This window comes from Podarcis filfolensis (assembly GCF_964270895.1).
Source record: "Podarcis filfolensis genome assembly, chromosome: 1".
In the NCBI taxonomy this organism is placed as follows: Eukaryota; Metazoa; Chordata; class Lepidosauria; order Squamata; family Lacertidae; genus Podarcis; species Podarcis filfolensis.
The window spans coordinates 35,050,958-35,075,367 of record NC_139604.1 but is presented as its reverse complement, the minus strand read 5'-3'; the positions used below and the strand labels follow the sequence as shown (position 1 = coordinate 35,075,367).

The 24,410-nt window shown below is 41.9% G+C and overlaps 2 protein-coding genes across 8 annotated transcripts in view; both read left to right on the top strand.

Moving 5' to 3' along the window:
- Positions 1–5,202, top strand: part of KIF5C (kinesin family member 5C) — a 73,080-nt gene extending 67,878 nt beyond the window's left edge. Inside the window, exons 25-26 of one of the 2 annotated variants that reach the window (XM_083578892.1) lie at positions 94–195; positions 3,445–5,202. In XM_083578892.1, coding sequence (XP_083435018.1) covers positions 94–188 — 95 coding nt within the window. In that variant the 3' untranslated portion in view covers positions 189–195; positions 3,445–5,202. Of the gene's footprint in view, positions 1–93; positions 207–3,444 lie in introns of both variants that reach the window. The other variant, XM_083578893.1, reaches the window with a different exon arrangement.
- A 4,671-nt stretch (positions 5,203–9,873) lies between these two features.
- LYPD6B (LY6/PLAUR domain containing 6B) overlaps positions 9,874–24,410 on the top strand; it is a 61,344-nt gene continuing 46,807 nt past the window's right edge. For 2 of the 6 annotated variants that reach the window (XM_083579855.1, XM_083579857.1), the window contains exon 1: positions 10,154–10,538. The gene's annotated coding sequence lies outside the window, so the exon portion shown is untranslated. Of the gene's footprint in view, positions 10,539–24,410 lie in introns of all 6 variants that reach the window. The other 4 variants (XM_083579852.1, XM_083579851.1, XM_083579850.1 and 1 more) reach the window with 3 other exon arrangements.

Here is a 24,410-nt window from a genome sequence, read left to right as displayed (position 1 = left end):
TAGCCATTTGGGCTTTCCACAGAACACAAAAACATACAAAGCTTGTATAAAGACTGTTTTTCACCCCCCTGGCTTTGATTTGCCTCTTTGCAGCCAAGCCTATACGCCCTGGCCATTATCCAGCATCTTCTCCAACAGCCATCCACGCCATCCGAGGAGGAGGAGGGTATTACCAGAACATGAAATAAACACCAGGTGAGCTCATGGTGATCGGCTTGTAAGTTTTCAACATGTGATTATTTGTGAGGTGCTCACTTTACCGGTTTCCAAATTCTCACCTGCAGAAAATTGAGGTGGGCCAGGTTGGGTCTTTTGTGTAGGTTGGTATCTGATGTCACCATATTGAAAATGCTTGGATTTTAAAAGCATGGTGGTTTCTGTTGTATGAAGAAAGATCAGTAAATCAACAGTGTAAGTCCTGAGATGCAGGAAGGGGAAACCTTTAACCTTCCAGATATTGCACTACAAATCTCATGATTTGTGGTCTGCCCTGAGATCTTATGATGAAGGACAATATATCTCTAATAATAAATAATAGTAGTAATAATGATGATGACGATGATGATCAATGGTCAGGGCTGATTCTTCTCCTAACTCAGAAGCTTTCCTTTGGTTTAATTTGCATGTAGTGTTTCTGTGATAATGCCTATAGGAAAACATATATGGGTGCTGTTTCACGTTAGCTGGTATTATAACTGATAATGGATGTAGTGCATCATGCCTGACCATTTTTCTTTTTGGCTGCTGTTCTCTAATAATTTTACTATTAGATTCAGCCCCCTACCCGTAGTAACAGGAATCTAGCAATTCAAGTTTAGGGAAGCTTTTAATGTTTAATAGATTATTGTATTTTCATATTCGGTTGGAAGCCGCCCAGAGTGGCTGGGGAAACCCAGCCAGATGGACGGGGTATAAATAAATAATAATAATAATAATAATAATAATAATAATAATAATTATTATTATTATTATTATTATTATTATTATTATTATTATTAAAGTAAACATACTTGAAGCAACAGGATTTTCCTTCTAACATCTATATATTCTCCTTGATAGCATGGTCATATTTTTTCTAAACAGTTTAACCCCTCTCCCTGCATGCTATGATTTTTAAAAAAAAAACACAGGATGAAGTTCCTAAATATCAGTTATATCACATTTCATTCCTTGATGTTTTTAACATTTCCTTAGGTAAACAGCTAAATATAAAAGGATTCTGGAAAGTAATGGCAACTTGCCAGCTTTTTCCAACCATTTCCCCCCCCCCATGTGTTTATTTTCTGAAGCTTCCTTGTGAACAGCTGCATGGTTCTATCACATAGTCTGAAAGGGACTCTGGCTGAAGACCAGCTGTATGTGGGTATATTTAATGGCTTTGTTTCTTTTGGCATCAAATATTCATGGATAAAGTGCCACTTTTGTTGAGCACATTGTATGTCATACCTGTTTGCAAACCATCTGCTATATCAAATTTTGGCTTTATTCCCCATGGCCCCCCCTTTTTTTGTGCTGGTGTTTCCTTTGATAGAAGTGGAGGTCTTTTCCCTTCCATGGACAAATAATGCAGCGGTTTTTTATGTGGTCTAAGGATAGGATTGTGGGGTTGTTTTTTTTGTCTCACCAATAATTTAACCTGAACTTGTTCTGCACTCTAAGAAACAAAAAGAAGCATATACAATAGAATCTGCAATAAAAGCTTTGCAAGCAGTCCAAGAAGAATCACTGCTAGAGCCTTTCAAGGTGAAAGAAAATGAACGTATGTGTGTTTTGTACACCTTTAAAGAGACATTGTGTTTGGAAGTAAGAACTCAAAGGCATATCTTCAGAGCAAGAACAGAATCCTCAAAGCAAATAATAATAATGATAGTCCTGACTGCATTGAATTAAAGCTGAAAGACATAGAAGAAAACCACACAGTAGCCAACAATAATAGTAAAAGACACAAAACAAATGCAGATGTTTTACGTGTGACAAGCTACAAAGATACTTGGACAGTAGCCTTTAGCACTCTTTGATTAATAATAAAGGCTTGCTTCTAAATCCTCTTTGAAATCAATGCACATGAAGTATGCATGCTGAAGGATATTCCATAATATGGAAGAGAAAGATGATCCAAACAAACAAGCTGATGTGAACAATTGGTGCTCTGCTTCTTGGAACACCCAAAAAGCCACAAAAGAGCCTTGTTCAAATAGCACTGGTAGGAGGAGGGACTGGTAGTGATCTTTTACATCTGTATTCTCACCTTCCAGGTAGCAAGGCAAAGACAATTATTTCTCCAAGGCTACCAATGAGCATCTTTACTGAGTAGTGGATTTGTACCTAAACTTGTACCAGTTCCAAGAGTCTAATAGACTCTTGACCACACTAGTGTGCCTGTCGGTTTCTGAGCACAATCCCAAATACCGTACCTTCACAGTGTGAAGTAGTTTAGGATCCAGTAGATGCTTAAGCTGTTGCTTTCTCCCATAAAGCCTTAAGTAAACCTTGCTCCACGCGTTGTCTTCACCATGGTGCCATAACTTTTGTGAAATCCTCTCTTCAAAAAGTTCAGCCAGATGTAGTCTATGGAATTTCTCCTAAAAGTAATAAAAGTGCACTTGTTCTGCCCAGCCTTTGTCTGATAGTGTGGCGCCTGCCCTGTGGAATGCCCTCTCATCAGATGTCAAAACAGATAGACAACTACATAACTTTCCGAAGGCATCTGAAGGCAGTCTTGTATCAGGAAGTTGTGTGTGTGTGTGTGTGTGTGTGTGTGTGGTGTTTTGCTGTGTTTTTATTATGTTGGAAGGCACCCAGAGTGGCTGGGGCAACCCACTCAGATGGGTGGGGTATAAGATGATGATGATGATGATGATGATGATGATGATAAGGATAAGGCATCCATTTGATGTTCATGGAAGGGTGATGTCTCTGCAAATAGCAGAACTGGATATATGATATTTGCTGATTTCCCTCTCTTCCATTAGTGGAAGTGTCCATTGGATCAAAAGCCCTTCCGTGACCACAAAGGAACCAGTTGGGTTCTATCCATAGAGCAGGGTTCAGCTAAAGAGTCCCATCAGTGGAGTCCTGTGCAAACAAGTTTTCCCCATTCTCCTCCCCTTGCATGCCCCTCAACAACTCTGAAATTGACAGAGGGGGGTTGGGAGAACCCCTGGAATAGTGCATGGAAGAAGAGGAGGTTTTTGGGTGTGTGTTTTTTAATAAAAAATAATAGTAGAGAACTATGAAAAGGCAATTCATTCACTACCTCACTTTTGACTCTATCTGGTGTTTCTGATTTCAGATTAACCTAAGCACTGTTTATGTTATGCAGCATTGCACCATTGAGATGTGTATCCTGTATATTATTTTAAGTGTTCCTAATGAAAGTTCATCATGTGATGTTGCTTTTGTTAGGATATAGGACTAACAAATGTCGGCATGTTTCTCTTGCAGATAAAATTGCAGGCTCCACTTCGCACGTGAAAAATCATCAGCAGTTCACTAGTTCCTTTCCCTTTTGGACTGGATCTGTACTTCTGTTCATTGTACACATTCTATAGCCTTCTGCAGCGCACCGGTTTCAAATATTTTTCTGCTTTGTAGAATCTCCATGTGTACAGAAGTGTGACCAACCTGGCTTTTCTTCTGAAACCATGTACAGTGTATCTAACACACGCACTTAAGCTAACGGTAGGAGTTTGCTGCTCAATCTCTTTCACTGACTGACTGCATTTCTGACCCTGTTGTGCCAGTTACTTTGGGGCTTTCATGCTGGCACTGATGCTTTTTTTGTTCTGTTTCAAGTACTTTGGTGCATCACTAAAATGCTGGTACCTGGCATCAAAGAATTAACAATTCAACAACCAAGTGCCATCAAAAGCAGGTGATTGTGCTCCATCTTTCTGATTTCCTGTAAAATATGCATATTATTTTATATTTTTAGAAGATGACAGTGTGCAGTTATATGGTTTGGTTTTTTTCTTTCTAACCTAACATGCTTTCAAAAAGTACAGCTCTGCAATTTAGCATTTTTAATATCCTGGTGAAATCTTTAAACTTGTATTTAAAATGGGAGAGAACACAGAATCATTAGTACACTTATTTGGTAGAGATCAAACTCTGAGGATGTAGAGTAGACATAGGCAAACTCCGGCCCTCCAGATGTTTGGGACTACAATTCCCGTCATCCCTGACCACTGGTCCTGTTAGCTAGGGATGATGAGAATTGTAGCCCCAAATATCTGGAGGGCCGGAGTTTGCCTATGCCTGATGTAGAGATATGTGTTAGTGTAGCTCTAGAATCTCTTGAAATTCAGTGGTCACATGGGCACATCATACCCTCAAAATGTCGCATTAGATCTGCCTTGTAATAACACATAGATCAGATTTTCTGACAGCCATGTGAAAGCATGGTTCTGGTTATAATGAAATTGAAAGATGCATTTACAAAAGCAGCTGAAACCATTGCCATCCTCCTCCTAACTCAATTTCTTCATGATTTTGAGAAGGCAGAAATAAGAGATAAATTATCTGCTGTACTGAAAGGAAGGTTCTCTTCAGGGTGTTGAGGGAGAATAGGTTTGCATGCTTAGTGTGCAGTGCAGCAAAAAAGAAAAATGATGGAAGATGATCTTTTTGTTTAAAATGAAATAAGATGAAATGAGATAACAGTATATGCTGGAAATGAACAATATGCAAGTCTGCCTAGGGATAGTATAGTTTTATAGCTTACTCACCATTAGTGAGATAGACTTCTTTTTTCAATTCTTTCTTAATGACATATGTAGGACGTCAGATTTTATTTCTAGTGGAAATCAAACATAGCCATAGGAAATGTTAGATAGGCAGACAGGTGTTAAATCTGTAGCTTAATATGTCTGTTGTGTTTCCTTCATGTAGTATGTGTGTATATACACACACACAAAAATACATCTACAACCATGCACATTAAAATGTATTGTCCTGAAAGACTATTTCAAAATGACTGAATTAGGAGTTTACATTCATTCAGTCCTGTCTGCTGCTGTGGCATTATTTATTTATTTTTTTAATTAAGGGTAAGTTTGGGGGCTTCTGAATGTTTTTGGCTTATAGACATATTTTAAAAAGCTAACTCATTAAAACCCTAAAGCCTTTGGAAAGACGTTTTGTCCTGATGTTGCTTTAGAAGCTCTCAAACTTAGCAAATATATTCAGGTTTTGCTTAATTTATTAAGGGTTGCACTATTTGTGTGGGAGAGACTTTTTGTAACATATTTAATGAAATATTGAATCTTTTGCATTTGTTTAATTTATTTCGTTACATTTTTTAAAAATATAAAAAACCCTTTTTATTTCCAAATACACACGCATTAAGCACTGCCAACAAACTGAAAGGTACAAGTTGCCATATCCGAACCCTATTTCTGGGAGTAATGTGGCCAAGATGTTTATATATAGTTGAACTCTGTATTCCAAATAAAGGTACCAAGAAGTCTACTGCTATTTCTGTTGTTTAAACTTACTGCCAGTCCATATGCCATAACTCCAACAAGGATGCTTGAAGCAGTTTCTGAATGGCAACTACTCCAGAAGGTGGTCATAATATTTACTAAGGTTTTACCTGGGGAATCAGGTTTATTTGTGGCCCTCTGGATGATAGTCTAGAGAGATACTCTAGAGAGCCAGTGTGGTGTAGTGGTTAAGAGCGGTAGTCTCGTAATCTGGTGAACCGGGTTTGTGTCTCCGCTCCTCCACATGCAGCTGCTGGGTGACCTTGGGCCAGTCACACTTCTTTGAAGTCTCTCAGCCCCACTCACCTCACAGAGTGTTTGTTGTGGGGGAGGAAGGGAAAGGAGAATGTTAGCCGCTTTGAGACTCCTGAAGGGGAGTGAAAGGCGGGATATCAAATCCAAACTCTTCTTCTTCTTCTTCTTCTAGCCATAGGGTCCCCATCCCTGCTGTATGCAATGGGAATGATCCACATGGGAAATGGCTCAAAATAACACGAGTAGCATCTGCCATTCAGATACTTTCTCAAGCAGTGTGTGGGCTATCATATCATATAGATCAGTTCTACATGTACATCATTTACGAAGTTTTTTTTTTTAATGTGTAGCTTATGTGTAGCTGAACTGTCCCCCCCTTTGATTGTTAACATATAGTTTTGTGTAAGTAAAAGTTTGTGCTTATCATGAATGTAATCCATTGAGCATTATACCTGTGCAATCACCATTAGAATTAATGAGAATTGTGTGCAGTGTGTACCCAAGCACTTTCATAACAGAGGGCTTTAGCTGTTCTGCACAAGTGTGTGTCTATCTTGAGCACCATGGAAAAGTAACTTTTGATGCCTTTGTAAGGACAGTGTTCCTGATATATTTTAGGAACAGCTAGTTGCTGATCAGCCAGTCAGTTCATCTAGCATAAACCCCTTAATGGAGGCATCAGAACTAACTATTCCATTCTGATTCAGAGATGGCAGATTACCCTCTGAAATGCTAAAAAGGCACATCTTAGAGTTGACTTCTTAAAGTGTCCACAAATTTTCATCTTGTTTCTGTGGCACTGCAATTTTATTTTGCTGCTAGAGTTACTTTTTTGCTGAAGAGTTAATAGATCTAGTTTTGGTACCTATTAGTAGGTGATATAGAATAATTTTTACCATATTTTTGGGCAGCAACACCAACATTTCATAACTGATGGTCATTTGTGTTTGCTTTTTTGTTTTCAGATTCAAAATCATTTCTTTCAGCTTATATGGAATTTCTTTGTTACTGATTTCAATTGTACCTTTTTCTACTGTCAAATTTCTCATTTTCCTGAGCAGTTATTTTCAGATGCACTTTGTATTTTATTTAGTTCTAACCTTTTTAACCTCGCTGAGACAAATAAGAAAGCTCGTGATGATATTTGCTAAGTGTGTATTTTGCCAAGCAAAGGTGAGAGTGGATTATTCTGAATATAGTAGAAATCAGAAGCATTTAAGCTATACTACTATCTTAAATGCAGCTGAGTTTTTGGAAACATTTCTGTATACATACCTCAGTGAGTGGAAAAACTACTTTAAAATGTAAAACAACAACTTGATCTCTAGAAACACACACTTAAAAAAAAAAAAAGAAACACACACGTGAAAACTCAACCATAGAATGTTGTATATGAAATGGACCATACTACTACTAAAATTTATTTATACCCTGGCCATCTGGCTGGGTTTCCCCAGGCCTTGGTCTTGGGAATGTATCACCCATGACTGTTCCCATTTCTGAAGGTTCTATCTGTGTGTGTTGCCCATGCAAACCATGTTGAATAAGAGATTATACAGCAACTGTGTGCGATCTGTTGCCGATAGATTGAACACTATGTCATTGTACACTTTGGAGGCAAGCAGAATACAAAAATGTTTTTTTTTTATTCAGTAAACCATTCTCATCAGAATTGTGCATCTACACTTAGAAGGATGATTAATTTGCTCCGTTGTGTTGGCAATTAGAGCTTTATTTAATGCCTTTATGAAGTTCAAAACACATTGGACAAATGTCTGTTTTAAACACCCATACAAAAGGATTGTCAGCTTCCAAGTTCGTGTCTTACTCCTAAATACTTCTGTCTCTCTCATTTCTGAAACACTTTAAATAGTGGAAGATGTGAAAGAACAATAGGGATCCAGGCATTCTGTAGAAGCATACATGTCTAGTTTGTAAAGTGTGTAATGTGTACTCCAGATGTGTATTCTCTGGGATCTATGTATCTGTACAGTAGCTTGTTTTAGGGGGAAAAAGTGAAATGTGGATACTTTTCTGATTACAATCCGGGGGGGGGGGATTGCCACTATTATAAAATATGCTGTAATGACTCAAGCTCTGTAACAGCAGACCTGAATCTCCTCAACCATTCCCATAGATAAGTCTTTTGATCTTGGTTCTAAAAATACTATCTATTAAAATGTATGGATACACTGGCAGACTGCATGATGTATCATCCAAAAACTGTTTAAAAGTGGAAATAAAATCGAAGTAAACTTTATCTTGCAAGTAGCATTTGTGGCCTATATTTATCTGTGGTTGCGATTTCACCCTGTTCTGTGTTTACAGACGGTTTTTCCGAGGTTAGATCTTTTTGCTACATTAATTAATTAATGTATATTAATCAATTTTATAATTATAATTATATTTATTATATAAAGATATAATTATAATATAATTAAATTAATAAACATATCAAACGCAGGGTTCTTGTTGCTTGCTGTGGGAGCAAACCTGTTCACCAGTCCAAGCTGCAAGCCTACTGGTTGATAAGCCCAGCCCAGCATGTAACTTGAAGGTTTTGGGTGTGCATTGCAGATTTCATGCTTGTTAGGACCAACCACACTTCAACTCTGAAGACAACCCGCTGGAGAGAGAGAGAGAGTTTGGCCCCTCACAGAGCCCCTATTTTCAGCAAAAGCCCTTCGTGTTGTGGGGGGGGGGAACTAACCAGATGAGATCTGTCTCCCCAAGAGGAGATAATTGAATGCAGCCCATTTGGTTTGAGCAAATACGTTTGGTATTTATTATTATAATTATTTGTCGTCGCTCGTAGCATGGTGACTTCTCAGTCAGCAAGGCACACACAGTTCCCTTCCAGTCCTTCTCTTTTGATCAGAACAGAGTACTAAACTGTGTTTGCACAAAGGGTTGGGGTTTATAAAGATGTTAGAGACCTGTGTTCGACAAGTTGCAGACTCAACCACAATCCCCTTCCCCTTTATGAAGCTCCCCTTTATAAGGAGTCAACCATTGGTCCACCCAGCCCAGTTCTTTCTACCATGACTGGAAGCAAGCCTCTAAGCTTTCAGGTGGAGGGAGGCCTTTTCTATACAAACTCAGATAGCCTGTGTTTCCTCTGGAAAACTTCCGTGCTTCTCCCTTGCAGAGGAGCCCTCCTATTGATTTATTGATTTATGAATTGTTATTACTATTGGCATAGTACTTCGCTACTTACGCAAGGCCACTTAAGTTCCACTAGGTGGCAGTGTTTGCAGACAATCTTGTACAGTACTGTATTTAACTTTCTGATAGGCAAAAGATCAACTTGGGTAAAAAGAGAGTGGGAGAAAGAAGTCAATATAAATCACTGTGGCTCTAATGAGGTTGCTGATTATAAATTGGTGTCTTGTCACTGTCATTTTTAAAGAGGTATTTGCAGTGATGACCTGAAAATTATTGTTAAGAGCTTGAGGGAGTGGGCTGGGGGAAGAGAGAAATGCGAGAACGTTTTACAACATGCATACATCCGGCTTCCATTTGTATATACAACCATCTTCCTAGCTATGTTAAATGGGAACTAAAATGAAATTGGCCCATCTTTTATTGCTTTCCTGCATTCATTTTCCTTTTATGCAATTGCATATAAATATGTAACATTGCAGGATATAGGTTATTGTTTCCCCCCCTCTATATCGGCAATCAGTTTGAAGGAGCAGGGGCTGTGCCCGAGTTCATTGCTGCCTCGGGTGACAAGGGGTTAATGACTGGGGTCATTAAGTCGCTTGGCTGCTCCCCGTGCGCACGCGCGCAGGTGGGAAGCGTGCGAGAGCTGCCAACGCTGGACTCCTAGAATTCTAGGGTTGGAAGGGACCCCCAAGGGGCATCTAGTCCAACCCCCTGCGAGCGCCGCTAAAGAATCCCTGACAAGTGGCCACCCAAAAGCCTCCTCCTGCGAAGTCCGACGTTCCCCAAGAGGCAACAGGTCCAAACGGAGGAGGAGCCTGCCAGGCACCCCAGCAGTTGCTGGGGAAGAAGAGCCGCTTCCCAATCCGCGCCGGCGCTTCGGTCGCTCATCCCACCTGCGCGTCTCCACAGCGCCGCCTACCGGCCGTCGTGGGGCCACACTTTCCCTCGGCCCCCGCCGAGCTTGCAGGTGTTGCACAACTCCGCATCCTCCACGTCCCGCCTCCCGAAAGCAACTTCTTTGAGGCGGCGGGAGAGAGTGGCGCCGAGGGAACAACTTTCCGAGGAGCTCCTCGTTCCCTGAGCAAACTGGGAGTCCCGGAGCGCGAGGCGTGGCTCTTGCCCGTCGCGCGGGAGGGAGGTGTGTGTGTGTGTGTGTGTGTGTGAGAGAGAGAGAGAGAGAGAGAGAGAGAGACTGTGTGTGTGTGAGAGAGAGAGAGAGAGAGAGAGAGAGACTGTGTGTGTGTGTGTGTGTGTGTGTGTGAGAGAGAGAGAGAGAGAGAGAGAGAGAGAGAGAGAGAGTTATTGAGTGAGTGTGAGGTGTCTTCTGGAGCGCCTCCTCCAGCCCTTTTCCAAGCCTCAGCCTTTCCTCCTCTCGCCCCCCGCCTCTCAGAATGAGGGGCGCGAGCCGACCCCCTGGCGAGCGGGCGGGCGCCCACCTGGCAGCCCCACCCCGGCAGCAGGTAAAGCCCCGCCCCTCGGGTGTGTGAGGCGACGGCAGGCAAGTGGCGACGGCGCTCCTCTTCTTCTTCTTCCTCGGGCTCCCGGCGCTCGCTCTGCCCTGAACCAAGTCTCGCCTCGGCTCCGCGCACCTTCTTCGGGGGAGGAAGAGAGAGACGGCCACTCGAGCGCGGGGTGAGTGGGTGAGGGTGGCAGCGGGTGCGCGGGCTCTGGGCGAAGCGGCGCCTCCTCCTCCTCCTCGGGAACTGCCTCATATAGCGAGTCAGGCGACTGGTCCATCCGGGATGGTCTGCCCCAGCCTAGCCTCCAGCTGATGCCCTCCAGATGTTTGGGCCTGCCAGCTCCCGCCCTCTCTGCTAGGCCTGGTGGGAGTTGGGGGGTGTTTGGGTGTGTTCAGCCCCACCTAGAGGGGATCGGTTAGAGGGCAGGGGCAAGCCAGTGGGGTGTAAGCAGGAAGCCAGAAATGATGGGCAACAACTCCCACCATGGGCGTAGCCAGAGGGGGCAAGGAAATAAGTATATTTAACTGACCAAATGCGTCACAGATAATTTGGTTGTTCCCACCACCACCACATAAGGACTGCCCCTCCTAAAATAAATCCTGGCTACACCCATGACTCCCAGCATGACTAGTGGCCAGGCGTTAAGCTGAAAAGTTTGTCCACAGCTACTGTTTGGCTACCCTGGGATGCGAGGGGGCAGGGAAGGTGGTCTTTGGGGACTGGCCATGGCACTCCAGGGTTTCAGACAGGAGGCCCTGCAGGGAGGTGCCAAAGATCAAACATGGAAACTTTTGCATGCAAAGTGTGGCTTCTGCACACGTGTCGAGGCGTGCGATAAAGAAGTGGCTTTGAACACACACTCCTTGGATTCTGAGGGATTTGTATTTTTTCAGGCTGAAGAATGTGTCAGAACAGTTTGTGTTGCACTCTGCTAGCCTGTGTGTCCTCACCCCTTGGTCTCTCTGACTCCTGCTCTGTGCTAGGTTAGATCTAGCCCGCAGCCACTAGAGATAGGTGAAGTCCATCTCTAGAAGGCTGCAAGTATTGCCGTGCAGATTCTGATCGATGTCCACCTAGTCCAGCATTGCGCTGCCAGCCAGACACCTCCAGAAGTTCACAAGCAAAAGCACCCCCCCAATTTTAGTTTTATTTTATTTTTGTTTATAGGTCATCCCCTCACCAAATGGTCCTGGGCCGTTACAAAACCATCACAGTTCAAAGAAATGCAATATACAGGTCTTTAAAATAAAAATAAAGGGCCAATATCAGAATAACAAAACCACAGCACAGAACAACCAAAGGCTCAGGTAAAGAGGTGTGTATTAGCCAATCACCAAGAAGCATACAATGATGGCACAGGACACACTTGGAAGGCCATTTGACAACCTGGGGACCACCTCAGATAATGTGGATTACAATTCCCATGAGCCCAAGCCAGCACAGTCAGGGATGATGGGAGGTGTAGTCTGACAACCTCTTGAGGACACTGGGTTGGGGAAGGTTGCTCTGTTTGTTCCCCAGGAGTGCTGTTTCTTGCTCATGGCGAATAGCCCTTACTATGACTATTCAGAGCAAGGTTTGCCTGTGCATTTAACACTTTGCAGAGTGGGCAGGAATTCAGTAGGGAGAACGGTTCCCATGACTGTGGCTTCGTTGGGGCTGAAAGGCTAAGCTGTTGAAGTATGCCCGTCATGCAAGTGTTAGAAATAGAGGAACCTTGTGAAGAAGAGGAGGAGGGGACCTGGCAACCCTTGTTCAAAGAGTGTCCCCTTTGAACAGGTTGGGTTCAAGTTCAGAACTCATCTATTTCTTTTTTTCCAGCTGGGTTGCAACAACTTCTTTTTATAGGGGAAAAAAATCTTATTTGTTTTATTTGTTTTATTCACACTAGTATATTTCCTATGGGCTTTTAAAGACAAATATAGCTGTGTTTCAGTTTGTCCATGTATTCTGGGGCCTTCTGGTGTTCACCTAAATGCATAGATATAGGGACCTGCACCAAATATATAATTTGAACTACAAGGGAGTTATTTGCTTTTTATTTGGCCAAATTTTGTATGCCTTAAGTTACGTTAAACATGACTAGTCTTCCTTATCAGTACCATTCATCAAGTAAACCGAGAAATAAAAAATACTTAGATCAGCTGTGTTTGGGTGTGTGGTCTAAAAATAAATTGAATACAAACGAATGCACATTACACACTGGCTTGTATTTGAGTCAAGCAGCTATAATTACAATTGGGGCTGTAAATTCAAATCTCAGTTTTACTTGAACAAACAAGCTAGACTGTGATTCACAAACATGAGTCCTGTTTGGTTCCAGCTTGCTATTAACTTTGTTTTCTTTTCTTGTCATTTTCCTCTGCTCTCCAACTATGGAGCCGCATTTTTCTCTTATAATTGGTAGGTTATACTATATTTGTTTCCATAAAGCTTTGCTGGACCAACAATTGTGGTGACTCTCTCTGAGAGTGCAGACCTGCAAATGTCAATAATTGCACACCTGAGCTATTCAGTCGGCAGTTTTTATTTATATTTCGTATGGACTCTCTTTCATATGGACAGAATACTGGGTGACTTTGTTTTATGAGGGAATAGACTCCAAAGTCTACCCCTTTGCTTTGTAGTGTGTTTTGCACAAAGAAACGGGTTGTTTTGAGGAAGGTACCATGGCCAACTTCCACTTGCAAAAGCCCTTGGTGAGGAAATTATATCCTTGCCCCTACCATCTGTTGAACTCAGCTGAGATGGACTTTAGGCATGCACAGCTTTCCAACATTTGTGGTGCTGTGCCCACGGCTAACTTTGGCTGAATTCAGTGCTTGTGCACATGCTGCTCCCAACCACATTACACAGCTTGGTTTTTAAATTTTTGAAGGCTGACAGCATGGCATGAACCGGATCTTGCATGGAAGGAAACGCTGGAGTTGGGCTGCAGCATCTATTTTACGAATTTATCTGAAGTCATAACGACCCCAAATTTTGTGATATGGGAGTTGGTGGCTTGATGGGGGTCACACTCCTCCTGATGGAGTGGTTTGCCAACAGGGCTGTTCAGAGACAGTAGGTGATATTTCTGATCTGCAGTGCTTTCTGTCTGTGACACTTCATCGGCAGCCACACTCTTACCAACAAACGAGGGATCTTGGCAGCTGTAGCTCATGGCTTTGTAACTGCACATAGTGACTACTGCAGCGAGTTCAGCGTGGGGGTACCATGAGATATTCAGCAGTGTAGGCTTTATAGGTTACCTGTGCTACCCCCAAGAGCACTGCTTAGTTACCGAGTGATGGCCATTGCCTACAAAGTCCTAAAGTTGCTAAGCTTGGTATTCCTTGGGAATACCTCTATCCCATCAAACACTCCACCTTGAGAGATCTGATTGTGAGCTGGTTTTGGTAACAGTCAGAAGCAGAGTAGTCATGACAAAGTTGTGGAACATTTTCGCTGAAGAAGCGTGTCATAGCCTGACCCTGTAATGTTTTCCACGAATATTTCCAGGCTCTTGGTCAGGTATTGGTTCACCTGGAGCTGATCCACCTGTTATTTCCTTGGCAATTCTCCGTTTGGTTAGCACTTTGAGCCTTACTGAAAAACAGCATAAAGAATAGCTAATGCAGTGCTTCTGCAAGAGTGCAGAAGGGACAATCTCTGCCATTTCTTCCCTACTGGAGGCCCACCTAAAAGCCTCCACTGACAATCAGGAAAACCTTACAGCTTTTCAGGGCTGTAATGGGGAAGAGGAGAAAGAAATTGCCCTCGCACAAGCACTGCATTGTAGTTACCCCTGTAACAGAATTCTGCTGAATCACTGGAAAATTTGGCAATACTACCAAACCTTCAAAGACCTGGCTCATCGCTCATGTCTTTCCTTATCAGCTTGTAACATACACCATAACAAGAGGTAAAAACATTGAGGATCAGTACTGATTTGTTGTGTGCCCTAACTACTAGAATTCCTGGAATTATTTGGCTTTTGACCTCCTTTTCTTCATTATGTTTTAAGGCATATGTGTTTGTGGTATAATCCTTTACAGATGTCGATCCATTAGTCTCTCAACTTCAGTGCTGCATTTTAAATAAATAGGCTCCACAGTAGCATCTGCTGTGCATAAATCAAGGCAGGAGTTACTTCAAAGTGACAGATTAGATGTAAATCTTCCTGCTTGATGAAAAGGAAATGTTAACATTCCTTTTGGGAGAGGGAGAATGAAAACCCGCAAGGGACTGGCTTCATCCGTGTTCAGGATTGAACTCATGAAATCTGAACTTGAGCCTTGTCAGTTTAGGCTTGCAGTAGGGAACAACTGTCTGCATTTGATAGAGACTTGTGATCGTTAACAGGATCGCTGTATTTTGAAACAGAGACCTCAGGGCATGCTGTTCATCAGATATGATGAAAAGACAAGGTAGCATCTGGGTTTTGGGGAAGCATTTCAAGCATCTGCTTACAGGAAAAAATATTATCTCTATGTCATTCATTCTGAGAACAGCCTTCTTATTTGCATGAGAAAACAGGATCACCCAAACTGGTGTGCGTGTTCTTTAAGAGAAAGATTTTGGGGTTGGGGTAGATGTTCAAAGTACTATGTTTCTACATGCCTTAGCTGTTGCTCAGACAATAGCCACCTTTCTGCCTGTGACACAGGGAAATCTGCTTTTGAAATGGAGGGGGATTTCAGAAATAAATTGTGACATGGCATGGCGTGTGTGTGATGTCAGCTGTTCAAATAAAAAATGATTAAAATTTTCCCCAAGGCACACACAAGCCTTTAGGTGCGCCAGAAGTAGCTGTCTGGACTCCCAAGTCTTTGCTTACAGTATGATTTAACATTCGGGTGTATCCCTGCTACTGAGGTTTGTAATTATTATTAATGATAATTTAGATAGGACTATTTATAAATGTATAGCTCTGTTTTTGACAAGGCTGTCAAACAAAAAGACCCTGGGGGGAGCTTATCACACTCTTTAATGAGATCCTGGTGCGGCCTATGGAAGGGGCGGGGAGATTTCAGGCTTGGGAGCTCTACAATGTTGGTGTTTGGTTTTTGCTAGAACCCCCCAAGATCTATCAGCCAGAGCCCTGTGCAAAAGGCATATGGTTAGAATTTAAGAACAATGTGCCTCAGAGCACATTCTCAGCCCAGGAATTTGTTATCAGTATCAGAACTATTGTTCCATAACATCCGAATCAGGAGAAGCTTCAAAAGCTTTTTGGTTCAGTGTCTGGATGTAGTTGTAGACTGGATGAGGGCCAATAAGCTGTGTTTGAATCCTGGGAAGACCAAGGCTCTTTGAGTCTGTGGTTCCCATGTTCAGGAAATTAGCAATTTACCTGTTCTGGATGGGGTTGCACTCTGTCTGAAGGAGCAGGTGCGATACATCTCTGTCAATAGAAGCCCAAGTGCCCTCTATGCTAGGAGTGCCTTTTACCAGCTTTGTCTGCTTTGCCAGCTATGGCTGTTCCTAGCTTGACCACTGTAGCCCTTGCATTGGTAACCTTGAGACTAGATTACTGTAATGCGCTCTGGGTCTGGTTTAGAAGATCCAGCTGGTGCAGAATGTTGCGACTAGGTTGCTGATGGAAGCTTCTGGTTGAAAACGTGTGACATCAAAACAGCTTCACTGGCTGCCCATCTGCCACCAAGCCATGTTCAAGGTCCTTGCATTGATCTCCAAAGCTCTGAAGAACTTGGGTCCAGGACACCTCAGGGATTGCTTGAATCCTTATATCCCAGCTCAGTCACTGAGATCATCTGCAAGAGCATCTCTGGTCATTCCCCAAGTTGATGAGGCTAATTTGACAACAACAGGAAACTGAGACTTTAGTGTTATTGGCTTGGTCCTCTGGAACACCCTGCCAATAGAGATTCAGTGGGTGACTTCAGCGCCAGCTGTTAAACACCTGCTGAAAACTTTCCTCTTCTGCCAGTCTAATAATAGTACACACCATGTCTGCTGATGTTTGTTTTTGTTTTGCTTTTAACTTAAAAAAAACTTTTTAGGATTTTACTGTCTGGTTTTATGTTTTTATATTGTTGTAAACTGCTGTTATACATTTTTATGATGCAGTGGTATATAACTATCTTGTTAAATAAATAAATGAAATGAACTTATTCTTTTCAGGTAAAAATCTATTGCAGATTAGCTTTCCTCATTTCAGCAGCCTAATTTAAAAAGTTGTTTTGTTGTTTCTGTTGCTAAAACAACTGGAAACCAGAAACACTTGCAAATCACCCAGAGATCTGTCTACCTGTAGATCCCAATCTACCTTCTGACCACCCCTTGCCTATGGCACCTGCCATATTATTAAACCATCTCCAGGGTTGGTCTTTAGGGTGAATACTTCCACATCCATTTTGATAAGTGATGGATGGAAAAGGACTATTTTCTTCTGGGATTTTCAGGATACAGCAAGGTAAAGAGTATCTTCTATTTGTTTGATTTATTTAATTCTAAGAAATGTATACCCCATTTTTTATTAATAAAAATAATCCACAAGTTTAATATAGTACAACAGTAAGATAGACTAAAACTAAAATAAAGCAACTGCATAATAAAACCAGCAATATGTAAGGTAGTATGAAAATATTATTAACGTACACATATGTAGTTAAAAAACCCAACTTTTTGTTTTATCATATTCAAGCTACACGTTTTTGGAAGATTTTTCTGGGGCTGCAGGACAGTTTTATACTTTGAATTTGAGCTTCTCGTTGTGTTGGGTTTCTTAATTGGGTATCAGATTCAGGCGTGAAATTTTTAAAGTAAAAATATATAGATATGGAGATATGGTTCCTAGACATTTGGTGAATAGTATGTCTGGCCCTATACATTTTTTTTATGGAGACTAATTTGCTCAAAAATGAAGCCAGATATATGCTGAAATTTTCACATGCATTCAAGTAACTCACACTTTCTCTAGTATTGTTTGCAGCGTGAGGGGGTTATTCGAACATTATGCTGTCCATCAAGAAAATAGCACACTATTGTTCAAAAAAAGAGTAGGAGTAAGCAGTGGCGTAGCGTGGGGGGTGCAGGGGGGCCCGGCCGCACCGGGCGCAACATCTGGGGGTTAGGGTTAGGGTGCCAAATCCACGGGTTAGGGGGCGCAAATCCACGGGTTAGGGGTGCAAATTACTTGCCTTGCCCCGGGTTCTGACAACCCACGCTACGCCACTGGGAGTAAGTAATAGGCATAGGTGATTGACTACTGTTAACTCTTCACTTCTTGCAGATTTAAGTCAGTGTGTCCTATAGCTTACCCTAACAGATTCCTATTTGAACATTTTTTTGCACATTTTATTTGCATATGCCCTAGGATAATAAGTCAAAGGAATTTTCACATTGGTAGTAAAAATACTTGTGCATTGGGGACTTAGTTATAGACAAGGACTCTTGAGTTTTATCCAGTCTTCTACGAGTGCAGCACCCAAATGAATCTCCATAGGGCTCTGTTTCCTCCTCTTCCTCTCTCCACAGCATGTATACTCAAGGCACTCACAATGCCAGGCCCCTACGGGAATTAGGAGTGAGGCCTATGTGTACCTCCCATTCACGAAAGAAGCCTCTAGTGTCTGTGTACATGCCCATGGGTGCATACCAAAGCAGGAGAGAGGGGAGAAAGGGGCATACCATCAATGGTGTAACTGAGCCCATGATATTTCATTCTTATCCACATGGGTTCTATGTAAAATCAAGCATTTTGCACCAGTTTCCCCAAGGTTTTCTGTATCTTTAGAGATAATTGGGAGGGAGGGAATATTACCATTATTATCTAATAAGTAGCTTCTGTTTACGCATTGAAATGTTCAATCGAAAATAAATGTGTTGCATATAATCCATTGCAAATTGCATATGCAATCACATCCAGATGTGTGTGTGTGTGTGTATAAAATATCCCTTTCAAGCAGTACATCTACTTCAGTTGCTCCTTTATCACTCCTCTCTATCTTTGATGAACCCTTTCAGTTCCCTGATACATCCCAGTACAGTCATACCTTGGGTTGAAGTTGCTTCAGGTTGAGTGCTTTCGGGTTGCGCTCCGCAGTGACCCAGAAGTAACGGAACACGTTACTTCTGGGTTTCGTCACTCGCACATGCGCAGACGGGCAAAATGACATCACACGCTTTCGCGGAAGCGGCGAACCGTGACCTGCGCACGCGCAGACGCGGGTTGCGTTCGCTTCTGGATGCGAACGGGGCTCTGGAATGGATCCCGTCCATATCCAGAGGTACCACTGTAATTGTGTAACTTGCGGTGCAATTCTATACAAATCTACTCAAAACTAACTTCTGTTGACTTTGGTAAATCTTACTACCTATACGTGAATATAGGGATGCAAGCTTTACTAGACTGAAAAAAATCCTGGAATTCCTTTAATTGCCATATCTATGCTATGCAAAATAAGTTATTCTGGACATTTATATCCAAAAAGTCATAATCTGGGGGAATTTACACACCCTTTCATTTTATTTTTTAAAAATTACCCTCTGGTTGCATCCAACTCTTACTCCTTGTTCCCCTCATACTGTTCAGACCTGTAAGATCCTGCCTGTTTACATTGTATAAAAAAGCAGACATATTTGTGCAATTGGAGGTATTTCCCTGTCAGCTAGATGTAAGACTTGATCAGAATGTGTTATTCACTGGTAAGGATCTTTTTTTAAAAGCCCTTGCATGCTGTGTAAAAGCAAATATTTAATCATATGACAAATAACAAAGGATGAAAGAGAGATTCTTTGAATCTAATGTATACCTTGCAACCATGTATGTACTTAGGACAGAGTAGGAAACGGGCCACTGTGCTAGGAAAATGAAAGATGTTGAGGTGAAATTGCAAGATACCTGTTAAAAGGAGTCTTGTTCCTTGTCTGTGTTGAGAAGCCTAAAGAGACTACAGTCCTATACCCATTTACTTGTAAGTAGCCTTATTAACACAGTGAGGCATTACACATGGATTGCACTGTGAATCATTCAGATCTGTGTCTTGCACACAGACACCTCTACAATTTAGGGACATTGTTATCTTCTGCGTTAGAGAGAATGAGAGGGACCACTTTCCCCTTTTGTGTTCTATTTCCATCCTTTTGCTTCTTGAATTATAATGCTGGTGATATTTCCATGCATCCCAACTCTATGCAGGTTTTTCTTTTGCACCTAGTTTCGGTGGCATTCCCCTTGGAGTTGCCAGGATGATGGAGGTTTCCCAGATGGTACTCATTAGCACAGCTTTGCTAGAGCTGTATCTCCAATAATGGCTGTGTTGTGCTATATCCATGTCATGTTAACAACTAGAGTGAAGTAAATCTGGTGATCAGCTTATGTCAGATGAGCCCTGCCTAGTGTGCTGATCCTTGGACCGCTTCTGATTATTTCAATCCTCCGCCAAGGGACCAGATGCCATAAAGGTTATTGCTATTGTTGCTTTCAGGAATTTGTAAAAGAAAGCTGTGTTAAAAGAGTGCAAGGCACTTTATGAACTGGGAGAAAATATTAAGGACATTTGAAAAGCCTGCTGGATTAGGCCAGTCGTTCATCTAGCCCACCACTCTCCCCTTCTGTGGTTTCCTGCAACAGGTGTTCAAAAGCATTACTGCTTCCATTCTTCAGTAATATGTGAATGATTGACTTGTGCAGGCTTGAAAATAGCCACTGCCTTAGTTCTTTTGGATGAGTAAGTCACATGACTTCCACAGTCCTGAAAGACACATGTCCTGGTTTTCCTCTGGGACTTGTTGGTGGTTTTTGAAGTAAGCATCCCAGAAGGTCTACACTCCAGAGCAGAAGTGGGGAACCTTTGGTGTTCCAGATGTTGCCGAACTACAGCTCCTGTCAGCCCTAGCAAGCATGGCGAGGGATGATGGGAGTTGTAGTTCTGGAGGCACAGACGTTCCCCATACTTGCTGTGCAGGCAGTGCATGGGACTGCTTCTTCCTTTCTGTGTATTTCTGATGACTACTGTTTATCAAGGTACATTTAAAAATCAGGCAAGATGCCATGTGCATGTTATTCGATGCCACAATTACAAGAGGCCAACTGAAACACTCAAATATTGTCAATGTTTAAAGCATGGGTAGGCAAACTAAGGCCAGATCAGCCCCAATTGCCTTTTGGATCTGGCCCACGGATGGTCCGGGAATCACCACATAGATCGCCAGTGTTCGCATTCTTTCTCTCTCCCTCCCACGGCAGCGGAGGCAGCTCCTCCCTCCCTCCTCCTGGCTTCTCCCTGCCCTGCCTAGAGGAGGAAGGGGGCTGGGCTTTATTGGTGCCAGCAGCAGCAGCATTCGAGCGGCCACCATTTTAAGCAGCCCCTCTGGGTGTGTAGAGGCAGTGATGGCTCATGATTTCTGCTTGGCAGCATCTCTGGACAAAATTGCCTATGAAGATGATGCTTGGCTTAGCCAAAACTATTAAAGTCTGATCATTCATATAAAATAGCCAAGTAATATATAGAAGGTAAATAGTGACTGTGTGAAGTAACTTGGATTTTAATAGGCTTGGCTATGGTGGAGCCATATGGTCATGACTGCGATACTCATGCTCTCTGTGTTATACTTCCAGCTTCATTGTGTTGTGTAGAAGAAACCGTGATATAAAGAGGTGGCCACATCATTTTTTTTAAAGAAATCATTATAACCAAAGTTATCCTCTTCATGAAACTTACTCTGAAAAAAAATATTATTGCCTGAAAGTGTTTTTGGCCTGTACAACTTGGAATAAGAATGAAAAAGTTTATATTTTTAATCAAATGATATTCTAAGGCTGCAGCCCTCTGCACCATTCTTTTTAAGTCCTCGGTGATTCTAAGGGCCTGACACTTAAATTATATTTTAAAATTGTACATGTCTTGTCTTACACCTTAAAATGCTGTGTGAAAAGTACAGACCCAGGTTTGCAAATGTCTACCATATGGCTCAAGGCGTTGTGATGGGCTGTCATTTCTTACTGGATGCTTGCTTGGTGGCAAACTCTGGTTTGCCTCTGGGTAAGATGTGAAATGTTCCTCATTTTAAAAATAAACATGAAAATAATTGGATGCAAGAAAATTCTCTTTAAAGCCTTCCGTGTACTCCCTGTGTGCACACATATACATAACATATTTGGTTCGCTTCTAAATTAGTCTGAAAAGTGAAACCCATTGTAGGAGCAATACACCTTTCCTTTTATCCAGGGTTTTAATATAATGGTTTACCTACAATTGCTGTAATTGGTAAGCCTGTCATAAAAACATACTAGAGAGTGCCTCTGTAAATTAGGATTAATGTTGTTCAGTTCTTTTGTGGTGGATTAACAGTGATTGACATTAGTTGAGAGCCTGGATTCGGTTAATAGTGTCATGCCAAGAGTAATCAGTGAAGTTCTGTGTGTTTGTCTTACCTTTAAGTCCCCTGAAAGCTTACTTTGGAGGCAAGGAACTGTAATGTTTATTCTGAAAATGTGTGGCATTTTGGAAATGTTGCGACATTTTTCCTGTAGCAGACCACACAGAGGACTTTGGTCTTGAACCTGCCTTGGGAAGTAGCTAGTTGAGGTTTCAGAGCAGACTGCTAATTCTACACCAACCAGTATAGATGAAGGATATGAATACCTTTATCAGTCTCATGGACATAGAAGTATGTTCTGAAATGTAGTAAAGAGTACGATGATCAGATATAAACTTTATGAAGGGCAAATTATCCAGATACCTAGCTCTTTTAATGCAACTGCTGTTGTAGTTTTTGATTTGACAGCTTCAATTTTAAAATTTGTTGCATTCATTTATTAAATTTCTATACCACTCGAAGATCACAGGGCACTCACTTTACAATATAAAAACACAAAAATACATCTGCAGTGGCAACTAATGCAGGAGTTACTAAAGCAATTCCTGCAGGGCATGCTCCTGTGGTTTGTCCACCAAGCTCATCTTAGTATGTACACAGAAAAACTAGTAATTCCAAAAGCTTTAAGAGCTTCTTAAACAGAGCATCAACACATAGAGATTAATGCTTTCTTTGCATAAACTAAGGCTGCATTTGCATGGCAGTTTCCCTGTTTGTTTCCACATTATATATTTGAGCTTTCACATAACATAAGGTCATGTGGAATCTAGTGGAAATTTAGTGCTCATTTCAATGTTAATTGCTTCTGGGGTGGGGTGGGGTGGGGTATGGGGAACCCCATTCTCAGTGCTGTTAACCTAGAAAACCACTAGAGTAAAGAGATAAAATTTGGGGTATTATACTGACATGCAGTTTTCATGGGGGAATATGCATGTGCAGGAAGCATGCATGTGCAGGAAGGTTGGAGAATGTCCAATGACATTCATTTTTGTGTAAAACACGCACACATTCCATTAATGTGAATGAAATTTTGCATGACTTGATCAGTAAAAAAGTCACAGTACCATAATGCAACAAGTAAAGGTAAAGGTTAAAGGACCCCTGACAATTAATTCCAGTTGCGAACGACTCTGGGGTTGCGGCGCTCATCTCGCTTTACAGGCCGAGGGAGCTGGTGTTTATCCGCTTCTGCAGACAGTTTTTCTGGGTCATGTGGCCAGCATGACTAAGCCGCTTCTGGCGAAACCAGAGCAGCGTACGGAAACGCTGTTTACCTTCCCATTGGAGTGCTACCTATTTATCTACTTGCACTGCGTGCTTTCGAACTGCTAGGTTGGCAGGAGCTGGGACCGAACAACGGCAGTTCACCCCATCGCGGGGTCTCAAACCGCTGACCTTCCGATTGGCAAATCCAAGCGGCACAGTGGTTTAAACCACAGTGCCACCTGCGGCCCAATGTAACAGGTACTGCAGTGCAAAAAGAACATTAGAAAACAGCACAGAAGCACTTGAATTATAATCAAGAAAACTAATGTAATATTCTCCATATCTGAATGCACCTTAAAAGAGTTTCCTTTAAAAGGAAGTCTAGATTGGGAACCAAGAAGCGAATGCTTATTGTGAAGGAGAAAAGGATAAATGAGGAGGACAGAGCCACCCAACACCTGAGTGAACAATTACTCCCTTTTAGACAAATGGGTGTTATCTGAATTCATCTGCCAACTGACAAGCAGTTCTTAAGGTAACCTAGCAATAAGCTACTGGAAGTTCACAACTAAAGTATTTGTTAACTGTATGCCTGAATGCAAAGTATAATCTTTCTGGAGGATGCCTAAATTCTGCTGTCAGGGACTAAAAGGTTCGTGCTAAAAGATAATAAAAAAAAATCTGTAGCAATAACTTCCCCAGGCAATGTTGGTAAAGCATGAGCCACAGAGCTTCACTGGAAAGAATGAAGGGCTTACTTAGAACAGGTGCAGAAATTTGAATGCTTTTCTACTCCTTTGCAGATTTATTGCAGTCTGGAATCAAGCAGATGACAAAAGTTACTGTTGGGAACATAGAAAACTGTCATATATCTCTATATAAGAGTCAGGCCATTGGTCCATATAGCTTAGTGTTGTCCATACTGACTGTAGAGAAGCTGCTCTGCAGGGTTTCAGATACGATACTCTCCCAGGCATACCTGGAGATGCCAAAGATTGAACTTTCCTCATGCAAAGTGTATGCTCTGCTCTCCCACTGAACCTTTCCCTTAATTGCTTCCCAACTTCAAAGGTGATGGTGAAAGTTACCATTATGGTAAACCCTAAGAAAGACTTTGCAACCATTTACAGCCATGCCTGAAAAGCCTTACAAAGGATCTGAGAGTACATTATTCTAAAGCTCAAAAGAGTCTGGTTGTTTGTCTGATGCTAACATTTCCTAACATGCCTAAAGTTTTTCTCAGCTCAGTTATAGACATAGCTTAAGACGTAGCTCACTTGCTGTTTAGTACCCCATGTTCTTTGGAAGATCATGAAGTGCAAGCCATGTAACTCTGTACCGATTTGCAGAGATGCCCCAGTGTTGTTTGTACTGGTATAACAGTGGATATGTGGGAAAGTTTCTCAAGCGACAACTGGGTGCAGATTTGTTCTGATTTTGGGTAATTACCTCCTCTTTTTCTTCTTCCATGAGTGTGTCTGCAATGTTGCATCCACCTGTAATGTTTTCT